This window comes from Mastigoproctus giganteus, chromosome 7 (genome assembly GCF_048544385.1).
Source record: "Mastigoproctus giganteus isolate SK-2022 chromosome 7, ASM4854438v1, whole genome shotgun sequence".
In the NCBI taxonomy this organism is placed as follows: domain Eukaryota; kingdom Metazoa; phylum Arthropoda; class Arachnida; order Uropygi; family Thelyphonidae; genus Mastigoproctus; species Mastigoproctus giganteus.
In genome coordinates this window covers 91,748,321-91,760,221 of record NC_143581.1, presented here as the reverse complement: position 1 = coordinate 91,760,221, position 11,901 = coordinate 91,748,321, and the positions used below count along the sequence as shown (strand labels likewise).

Sequence of the window (11,901 nt, the reverse complement as noted above, 5' to 3'; positions counted from 1 at the left end):
CATATACTTGTTGCGTATTATATGGAGAAAATACTGTATGCGTATTTCATAGATTTGAATTTAATGACAACGTTAAAATATTACAGAAACAGTGACACTGCAGTATTCATCTTTCCAGGGAAAAAGGGTATACTATATTTTACACAATCTTATCTAAGTGATTTTTTTTTCTTTTTTATGGAGTATTTATCACATTTTCAACAAGTAACGGTGCAGCATTTCTCTAGTATCCTTATTCTGATTGATTTTCTTGTTTGGAAATCGACTCTTGTCGTTTTCTTGTAATTTATTCTTCAAATAAAAATAACTGGCGCAATTGTGTGTGTGTTGGGGATAAGTGGTGCAGGCTGCATTCAACAGAATATTTTTTCAAACTAATAAGCAGCCGAGTTTCTCCTTTTAATATATAGAGATGTACAATTAGCCTAAATGTGCATTACTCGGGCTGCAACAAGAATGATGCTGTCACAGAGTCGATCGGCTTGTGCCAGCCTGTTGTTACAATTTTTATAGTTTGCATTGCAGAACTCGTTAAGACATTTGGTTATGGATGATGAGCAGTTAGCGAGTCCATTGTTAGGTGGTCGCATGCCACAATATAATTAATATAATTCTCGATCTTCATCATCTTCTTAAAGTTATTTAATCAATGTAGATTGATTAAATTACTTTTTAATTACTATTTAATAGATTGATTAATTTAATCAATCAATTGCCATTTTCCCCTCTACTTATACAGATATTTTATGTGAAAGCGATTGCAGTGGGATGGTCATAATATATATAAGTTTTATTTTTTTATTGTTCAGCTATTGTTGATCTCCCCTAAATCGGGGAAACCATATAACTTGGCTACAAGAGACAAAAAAAGAAGAAGGATGCACTCTCATCTTTTCGTCTTTACCTTCGTAGAGACGGAAGAGAGATTTAGATTTTTTTTTCGACATAAAAAATGATAAATTAGTGATTTTTACTTTTCTTGAAATTTCTCCCGACACTTCCCTATGTACATATGGCAAATCTGTATTAACCACACTATTCCAATTACTGTTACTGTAACCATTCGTTTTATTTTATCGAAAGGGTAGCAACAGTCAGAAGCCGGTTTAGCGAAATGCTGCACAGTACAAACTATGTCTACTCTATAAAATCACACTCGCTATATAAAAGTACCTGGACGAATTTTCTGAAACGTATTAAAGCTATATAAAAGACTTTTGCTATATCGAGTATTGCCAGTAAAAATCGAAATGTTCTTTAAGAAAAGTATCATGGGGAGATCGCAGCCACACGGTCACATTAGGCCACACACCAGGCACAAAACATCTATTCGCATGCAGTTTGCGCTTTGTAAGAATTAAAATTGTAGGATTTTCTCTTTAGTCTTTAAGATGGCACATTGGAATATACTTCGCGGCATTTAGATTAGTTCAGGCGACTTCTTTAAACTGACGAAACCATAAAGTTGGCCGTAGGATTGGTGTACGTTTTCCTCAGAATTTGATGCTATACTACACTGTCGATGCTGGCGTACGATGATCGTAGAGAAGGAGATAGAGTCTCGGCACTGGCTAATGGTGGAAGATTCTTCCTCTTCTGATTACAGCGTCTGAAAGTATAAATTGACAAAACAAATTTAATTTTTGAACTTCTTATAAAATTTTTAAAATATAAAAGAAGTAAAAAAATTTAAGAATAAAAAATATGTTAAATTGTATGAATATATTCGGAACGTGATTTTTAACAGTTTTTAATCTACTCAAAGGTCCTTTATTTGAAGTTTCTGAAGCGCACCTTTCAAATCTAAATTTTTTGGGAATACTCCAAACTACGGTCTGCAAGTAGTGATCTAAGCGTTTTTATTGGCTCGTGGAGCTGTCGTAAAATTTCAGTCTCGACTTCAATATTTTTCTTGTAAAATCTAGTTTTATAACTAGATTTATAGTTTTATATCAGTATTCGACTGATAACCTCACTTTTATTCCCTATCTTAAGCTAGTATTCATACCTGGTCACCTCACTTTTATTCCCTATCTTAAGCTAGTATTCATACCTGGTCATTCATCTCTATTCTTTGTTATGCTGGTTTCATATCCTCAGTGAGTAAAGTGGTTACGCTACTTGTCACTCGTTTGGAGAGATATGGATTCGTATCCCGTGGGATGCGAATCCATATCTCTCCAAACGAGTGATGTGGCCTTGGAAATACAGCTAGGTAATTCCCAAGGGGGATGGAGGAGATCCAGCCTTCGTTTTTTTTTTTTTTTTCTCTCTTTTTTTGGAGGGGTACCAATATAGGAAAATAAAAAAAAAAAAAACAGTAAAGGTAAACTGCAGCCATTATACTTCCATTAGCCAGTGCACTGCACTAACAGCCAGTAGCTAGTGCACTGCAGGATGGAAGTCTCCTCAACAATTCATGTTGTAGGAAATGGACCATAATTTGCTACACTGGTCGAGTGCGGGTTGGCAGATCGACCGTATTCAGCAGTAAGGGGCTGAAACCCCCGGTCTACTCAAAGAGCCTGTACTACTGCATCCCCGCTCTTGACCACTCGGTTACAGAGGCTGCATATAGGAAAAAACACCCCAAATACTTCTAATATAATATTATAAATGGAAATAGTGCGTAATTTGATATTATTCCCCTCCCCTTTCAGTGGTATATCATTACAAGCTTGGGCCCTATAACGCTTCTGTATTGACCCGCAAAGTCTTTCTCTTTTTCTTTTCAGATCTTCATGAGTTCAGGGCCCGGGGTAATTGCGCCTCCAGCACTATAGGATTATACGCCACTACTCTTTCCTCCACGAATCAACGCGCTCATTCTATGTATTGATTGCACGTTTTCTTTCATATTGGAATCTTGATCGCTTTGTCAGTCTACGAATTTATTGCAAGTTTATTTTATTCACACTATACAGGAAAAATTCCAGTGTACTGTAATTCGCGAAAAAAAAAAAAAAAAAAAAAAAAAAAAAACAGAACATTGTAATAAAATTTCACATTAATTATGAAGAGATAAAACTAATAGAGTGAAAAGATGATAAATACAGTAGGATTAGGAGCTGAAGAACACAAACAATAAAACGTGCTATAACAACTTTAAAAATTTTGAATGTTTTGCTTATTTTTAGATTGCAATTAAGAAACATGATTTTAGAAACTTTCTCTTGTCGACCTCTTACGCTTCTCGGTGACCCTCTGTTTCTCTTTCGAGAAAAGTGGAACTGAAGTTGCAGTTATACAAATTCTGCTGTTGACTAATTCGAAAAGCTTCGAATAAATGGTTTTGTTTTCTTCCTACTAATTTAGTAGATTTTCATGGGCTGATTTAAATAATACAGTACTAGTTAAACAACGCTGGATGCTCGAGGATTCCCTATTTGAACAAGATGTGCCACAGTAGAGTCAAACCGGGTTGATTTGTTGGTCGATTTTCATAGTTGGATCTGGCCATCTTGTAATAACTGAAGCACAGGTATATTTGCTATCGATATCCGTGCCAAGGTAGTTCAATTAATACGGCGCTTCTCAATGACTCGAGCCATTACATTATTGATGACTCGAGTGCCCGAGTCGAGTCACTCATTCACTAGCCACACTACTCATATTTCAGTAACCCGAGAGTTGACAGGAGAAAAATCGCAGTCGTGATTATTGAAATCGTAATAATATTTACATCAAAAAAATTCCAAGGATCAGAAAAAAAAAAGTCAGCTGTATTTTACATATTTATTAAATAATATGTATTAGACTGCAAAGTATTCACAATATGAGATATAATTAAAGCGATGCCAATTTAACTACTATGGTAGTTAAAAACCTTAAAAATTTTCTGTTTATTCAGAAATGGCTGTGTATTATGATGCTAAGCACTTTATATACATAGTCTAAATTCGTTCGCAGCTTGAGGCTCTAGCCCTAAATGCGCCTTAGTCTACTGTGGTAGATGCTACCAATTAATTGGATGCAATTGCACTAACCTATACGTTAAATAATATGGTTATTGTTTTGTTTGTTATTTTTTTAGGAGCATTAGCAACTAAGGCCATATTGCTCCGGGGATATGCGGTGGTCATTCCCTGACCTTTTCCGCATCCTTCGTATTTTGGGGGGGGGGGTCACGGGCTCGAACCCCGGTCTAATCAAGAAGCGTGTGCTACGCACTGCTGCTCCTGCCCACCTGGCTACGGAGACGCAACAATATGTTTATTAATTAGTTTATGAGTTATATAATATTATCATATAATAAAATAAGTAAAACATAATTACTGATTAATTTTATTAAATGTTATAATACTGCCCTCCATGGAGGTTTAGTCGACACGATACACCGCCGCCTGCTACTCGTTTGAAGAGGTCTGGGTTCGATTCCCGTCTACGACCAGGGAGATTCGTTAGGTCTCTCCAGTTGGGGCCTAACATGCATTTAACGTTTTACTATGATTAATATAATAATAAAATAGTAATAACTCAAAATTTATGCATTTAGTAAACTGTTGATGAGTTGACTACCCAATACAACATGGGCCAACTCGGAACAATATCTGGCATGTGCGTCGCACTTATGGGCTATACCAGCAGACGACCCCTACGGCATCCTCTCCTAACAAAGGTTCATTGGCGTAAAAGACTCGCCTGGTTCAAAGAGCATGCAAATTGGACGTTAGAAGATGGAAGAAGGTGTGTTGGTCGATTGAGTCACGTTATTTACTTCACACCGTGGATGGTCGTGTACGGATTTGGCGTCAACAACATGAGGCTCTTCATCCATCATGCATAGTATCAAAAGTGGTGTAGTGTGGGGAATGTTTCACTGGCAAGAACTTGGACCCCTGGTGCATGTGGAACAACGTATCAGTGGTCTCCACTATCATCGATTGCTTGCTGACTGTGTACGCCCTGCTGTGTTACACTTTTTCCCGAATGGCGATGGTGTCTTCCAAGATGACAATGCACCGAGCCATTGGGCACTTGTTTAGCAGGATTGGTTTGAGGAACACAGTTCTGACTTCCAGCGTATTGACTGGCCCCGAAACCCCCCCCCCCCGACATGAATCCCATAGAGCACTTGTGGGACACCATTGAAAGGCATATTAAGCGTCTGGATACACCAATCACCTCCATACCTGCATTGCTGACCGCATTACACACAGCTTGGTTGGCCATACTGTACCTCCTGAACGCTTCCAACATCTTGTTGAATCAATGCCACTCGGATAGCTGCTGTACTGAGGGCAAAAGGGACCTACGAAGTATTAGGTAGGTGGTCATAATTCAGTGATCACTCAGTACATATGTTAACAATCAAGCATCTGTTATTATTGTTGTCTTTTTAATCTATTGGCCAGATTCCGTCGGAACAGGATCTGTTCATTCATAGAGTTAATTTTTGTGGGATAAGCTAAACTCGTTAACCACTTGATTATTCTGATGATGTTGGATAACTTCAACTCCTTTGACCCTAAGATTTTTCGGAAAATAAAGAGAATTTTTTTTATATTATTAGAAGCACTTAGAATGGTCGTATTCATTGCATCGCATAAAGTTCAGACTTCTCATTATGTTTCAATATGTAAACGCTAGATGGCAGCAGCTCTGTACGTGCCGGATTCCCACAATGTATTATTTCAATGCGATGTGTTCCTCGTTAGTTCTTGGAGTTTAAATGAGGTTCCTTATGTCTTATAATCCGCTGTTCGGCATGTTTTTCGTTAACAACCACTTTATTGTATAGATGTAAAATATTTGTCAATACAATGAACGCTTACGATACTTAAGAATACCGTTTAATCCAGCATGTGACTGTAATTCTAAATTTTAATATATGGGCATCTGGAAAATACACGGTGATTTTTAATTCATCCTACTATTTATTTTCTTTGCAGTTTTGTAAGTTTAAAATTTACCAACTGTATCATTACTCTGTAGAGAAATTTGATTGGCAGCACTGAATACCCTGTAGGTGTTATCCTGGGGTTCCTGGATGAAATTTTTGAAAACAGGGTGGTTTCTAACCACTAACTTTTGGTTAATGCAAACGACGGGCACGGCCTCCAGTGTCACCTGATTTAAACCCATGTATTTTTATCTCCGGAATGATCTGCAAGGCAGAGTGCTTCAGAAGAATCCATGAACCATATCTATCCTGAAGCTAACGACTGAACGTGAAATTTTTTCTGTATCGTAGGAAACGTTGGAGCATGTTTTTGGCATCTTCACGTTCCAACTGCTACGCATTATTACTAAACATGAAGGATTTGGCAACTTTATGAAATGAAGTTCCCAACACTAATAAATATAATTAATGTGTTATTTGTGTTTCTGAACGATGTTTTGTTCTTGGGGTGGATGAAATGAGATGATAAATAAAAATGATCTGTACGATCTTATATTTGGCAAAATTCATATATATCATTGACAAAACCTCAGGAGCTGTCCTGGCCACCTGCCTGTACTGCTCATAACTTCATATCTGACTGCACAGAAACCCCAGAATTTTTCATTCTTCACTACCCTGAGCGTGGCCCACCGTAATTGGTACGCTAATCTGGAATTACTGCTACCGATATGCGGTGCCTTGTATTTGTCAATATTAAACTTCATTTGCCACTTCTCAGCCAGTCTGCCTAATTTTTCTAGATCTTGTTCCCTTAGCATATCTTGATTACTGTCTTTAACCACCCTGCTAATCCGTATATCGTCTGCAAACTTTTACATTAAGCCCAATATATCTTCATCAATATTGTTAATAAATATAGAAAACAACAATGGACCCAGCACGGAACACCCTGGGGAAATCTGCTAGTAATAATATCAGTCGAAGAAGAATAGTGTTCACTGCCCTTAATTCCACACTGTTCCAAAATGTATAGGAATCTTTATATAGAATAGTATCAAAAGCCATTCTGAAATCTAATTATATGATGTCAGAAATATTTTTGCATCTAAACCCTTTGTTACTGTGTCATGGTATCCAATCAGATTGGTAAGACAAGATCGGCCCTTAACAAATCCATGCTGTGACTGCAATATAGCTGCATTCCTGTCTAGGTAGTCCTGCATTACTTCTTTAACTAGTGACTCCATTATTTTTCCTGGAACAGAAGTCCAGTTAACATGTCTGTAATTACTGTTGTCACCCTTTGACCTCCCCCTTTGTGAACTTGGGGTATATTCGCGCATCCCCGGTTCATAGGGACCTCTCCTGAATCCAAAGAAACCCCCTCGTAATTATGTATAACCGTTTGCTTAATTCCGTTGCTGCCTCCCTTACTGTAATGGGATAGATCCCATCCGCTTCAGGTGCCCTTTTTGTGTTTAGCTTGAATAATTTATTTTCCACTTTCTTCTCAGTTATCACAAAATAATTTAGCTACTTGTTAGAATTTTATAAACGTCTGACATCCCTTTCCCTAAACAATTCCTCATGTATAAATGTAGATCCAAAATACCTATTTAGTTTGTCAGCTACCAGATCAGGATCATCAACAGTTAAAGCCTTTAATATCAACTGGGCCAATGCGATTCAACCCCCTTCCTTTTTGTTTTTGCATAAGTACTGAAATCTTTGTTCTTTTTCTTTGCCAGGGACTTCTCATAATCTACCTTAGCTTGCCTAACTTCCTTTGGGACTTAAATGCAAACTGGTTTATATCTAACATAGGCTTTCTTTTGTATCGCCTGTTAATTTTTATATTTCCCATGCATTTTTGTTGTCTGCCACAAGTCTAATTAATTGGTCACAAGTCTAATAATCATTTCACATCCATACAAGTCTAAGCCATCAACAGTATTTCTAAGTTGGCATGAAAAGCCTTGTAACTTCCATGATTACTTCCTTGAATGCTTCCCATTTAGAATTTTCTGGCGGTAACATCCACTGCATAGAATTTAAAAAACACAGCGATCTCGGTGTAACTTTCGACCCAAAGCTTAGGTTCAACTGTCACATAGAATCTGTTCTACGCAAGATAAGCCAAATGCACTGGGTACTGAAGTGGGCAACCCGCAAACATCGCCTTCCCTCCAACAGAGGACCACCAGAATGGCCGATCAATTTAAAATCCCACGGCTGCCTCAAATAATCGGCATGAGGAGAACTGCGACCACTATCAAAATGATGGTTGGCAATACCAACTCCCCTAACTTCTGAGACACATGACATTGGTATGTGCCACCTCCTTCCCTAAGAGCCACTCCTCTTCTTCAGCTACAGCGGAACAGGCTGAAGATAGGTGACAGATTTCTACCCTGCCAAATACTTCCCATAATACAAGCCCTGCTAATGATCGGAGTAGACCTCCAGAAATTCGCTTCTGATCGCAATTACAGGCGTTCGCTGGCTGAATTTGTATGCTATTGTATGGCCCCTGATGTCGACTCAAACTGATATCCCCACCTGCTCTGCTACGAGGAGCAGAATGGCACCTCGCATTTACAGTGACAGACTCTTTCACAAGAAAATGCGAAACCGTATACAGACCAACTTAATGAACGCCTGTGAAATATGCTGACTTATGAGCATATATGTGCTTTGTAATTACTTTGTACAAATGTACGTGCATACCTTGGTGTACTGTCTGCCTCAGAGCAAGTATATACTTATAGCTATATATTTGGATATTAACTGATCTATAGCATGTTTTAATACTACGTTTAATTTATTTTAATATCATGGTTTAATTCTCATCTATTTGTAATACATGTTTTTATATTACCCCATAATCTTGTCAAGCCCCTTTACAAGGCCGTGGCGAGCATATATTGTATCTTTACTGTACTACAAAGATTTCTTCTTCTTCTTACTGCTGATAATCAGATCAAGAGTATTGCTCTCTTTCATTTCATTTCTAAGTGTCGGTGTAGAAAATAGTCATGTAATAAATCCACAAAAGCTTTGCTACTGTGAGGGACCGACCCACAAGTTTCAGTCAATATTTGGAAAGTTGAAATCCGCAATTTAACACAATTTCATTTACTGGCCCACTCTACCTTTCGGTAGAGTTATCCATTATACTCATCGCAGTCATTTCGCCTATAACGCACTTCAACTCGTTTTAGTTTTCTCAGTATTATGTCATGCCAAACTGATTCAACATCGCACTGTTCACCCATGTCTACTAGAAGCACTGCCTTAGATCCTAAGTGCTTTTTAATGAAACGTATAACTGCCCCCCTACCTGCCCTGTTTGCCTTTTCTGTACACATGCTCACCATATTCAAATTCTGAATTTCTTATATGTGAATGGCATCGTGTCTCCGATAACCCTAAATCCTATAATGTCTGATGACCGTTTGATGACCTAACCGATACAATTGTACTTCAAATTCATCAAATTTCTTTACTATACTCCTAGCATCAGTGTACAGGAAAGTATACATGCCCGTATTTCTCCTCTTAGTAACACAGCCCATTTATTTGTCTCTCCTATGAGAACGCTCATTAGGTTTTGTGATCTCAATATTTTGGTTTCCAAGCATCTAAGTTCAAACTGTCAAACTGTATAAGTTCATACCTAACTGAACCACCCCTAACAGTTTATAACTCACTCCTAGCAAAACAGAGTTTTCCTAAACTCTGAAATAATTATGCTATTATTTCAATGCCATAAATTATAAACCAAACCTCGTGGAGCACTATAGACCTATGTCCACTGCCTCTATACTCTTAAAAATACTGGAGAAAGCTCTATTACCAAAGTTGCTGAATCAAATACTACACAGTCAGCCTCAAATAATGTATTATGCTTAAACCAACAGATCAGGAATTACTAACCTCCTTATAGTTCAATTTGCGATACTCAACGCCTTCCAAGCCAGGACTGAAGTTGCAATAATATATGCTGATATATATGTTGCAATAATATATAAAGACAGTATTTTACAGTCAGAATGTACATTCCCTACTACGTCTTCTGAAATATGTATTCCAAATAGAGGAAACATGCAGTCGCTACTAACTTGTAGGGCCATGTATCTGTAAACAAACATTAAGATTAGTAGAGGCATATGATGCAAGAAAGCAAGCTTATATAGCATCAGCAAAAAAAAAAAAAAAAAGCCTTTTCCGTTTCACCCATCCATTCACTTCAAACGTTTGTCTAGTTCAGCCTTGAATTTATTTAAGCTGTCAACTTCCACAACGACAGATGGAAGTTTGTTACAACTATCAACACCCGCTGGCCAAAGGCGAATTTCCGCACATCTGTTCTACAACTGTCTTTCCTCAATTTGAATACTGAAATGGGAAAATAAGCCCCCTCCCCACCAGTTAGGGACCGCGTAGCTTGCAGAATAACTTTAACTACAGCGTTTACTAGACATCATTGTCTCGAAACGACTAATAACTTCAATAAAGATGATGACTGGTGTATTATCATCACCATTCCTCCGGCAGCTATGCAACTATATGAGTGGCATAACCCACTATCAACCGAGAGGCATGAAATCCCTGAGAATGAAAACCAACAGATTGAGGGTAGCAGACCAGTTTATACCTGCCAGGGCGCTGGAGTCAATTCAAGTCTTATTGAATATTAGAATTGACCTCGAAAGGCTGGCAGCTGATGCATGCTATGGAAAGCACACCAGTGTGGTTCGCTCTGTTGACTAATTATTGCTCCGAAACGCATGCCAACATACACATAGGATGCTGACCGAAATCTGTGGACTATCTCAAATCACAGTATTTGAGATAGTCCACAGAAAACACGATGACCGAATTAAAAATGGGAAAAAATTAAGGTCTTGAATTATCTGTAAAGGTACAAAATAATCATAAAAATGCACGCATCTTTAGAAATAATAGCATTTACATCAGCCCTCACTGCCACAAATATAATAATAAATGTGTAACTATTCGAAATCTTCTAGTCACAGTAAGAATTTCAGTGGATTATGGATTTTTTCTCAATGAAATCAATTAAGTGTTCGTGTTAGGCTATTTTAAAGCTGCTTATGTAGCCAAAAAGTAAATTCTGTAAAGAAACAAACTCGTCATATCAACACCAGATTTTAACCATTTATATTATAATGTTTCCAACTTAAAATACTTTCTTTTGCATTGTTGGTTGTGAAGAGTAGAAACATCGGCATAATAGTAATCAGCTCGTAGATCGATAGCCATTTGAAATGGCAGTAGTTGGCCCGACAATTCCCTACATCCTTGTGAGGAATCTCCTCATTGGGTAGCGTTTTACGTGTGGAATTCTTTGATGGTGATGCTTCATTATCGCTGCAGTTCATCACTGTCTTCTAAATGAGTAATTTAATAATCAGGCAGATTTATTGTACCTGCAGTTTCTTAGAAGGTAAAAAAGTAATGGTTAGCGTTTTCAGTAAAATCCTGAACTTTTTCATTTATCGCACTGGTAATCACCACCGCGGTGATTACCAGTGCGATAAATGAAAAAGTTCAGGATTGTTATAAGCTGAAAGTTATGGAGCAGTAGTACAAACTACCAAGAAATAAAGATAACGTTAGGAAATGAGTCTACAGCTCTCTCTCTTCCCTCCTCCCCAAGGATAGATCCTGCTGTTTCACTAATGACATACTTCCGGGATTTTCTGTCAGATATTTCATCTCCAGCAGTTAAGATATTATTATAACTTGGTAAGACAGATAAATTCAGATCTCCAACAGGCTAGTTGCTTTTTTTATGTTATCCATTAACTTTGCTAACTGGCTTTAACGTCACTGCAGCTTAGTGTGAGAAGGGTAATATCAGCAAGTGCCGAGCGCCACGTGAAACTGCAGCCCAACAAGTAAGCTGCACTTATGATTTAAGTTCTAAATTTTAAATTAGATTCTATTAGTTAACTGCATGAAAGAAAGAAGATAAATTCAGGCATATTAACTGAGAGGACAGTGACCTGATGCAATTAACTGTCAGTCTA

The 11,901-nt window shown here is 37.7% G+C and overlaps 1 protein-coding gene across 1 annotated transcript in view; it reads right to left on the bottom strand.

Moving 5' to 3' along the window:
* Window positions 1-1,277: 1,277 nt before the first annotated feature.
* The window catches only part of LOC150083071 (uncharacterized), a 77,244-nt gene continuing 66,620 nt past the window's right edge, over window positions 1,278-11,901 (bottom strand). Inside the window, exon 2 of the mRNA XM_090377008.1 lies at window positions 1,278-1,609. Coding sequence (XP_090233134.1) covers window positions 1,507-1,609 — 103 coding nt within the window. The 3' untranslated portion in view covers window positions 1,278-1,506. The remainder of the gene's footprint in view (window positions 1,610-11,901) is intronic.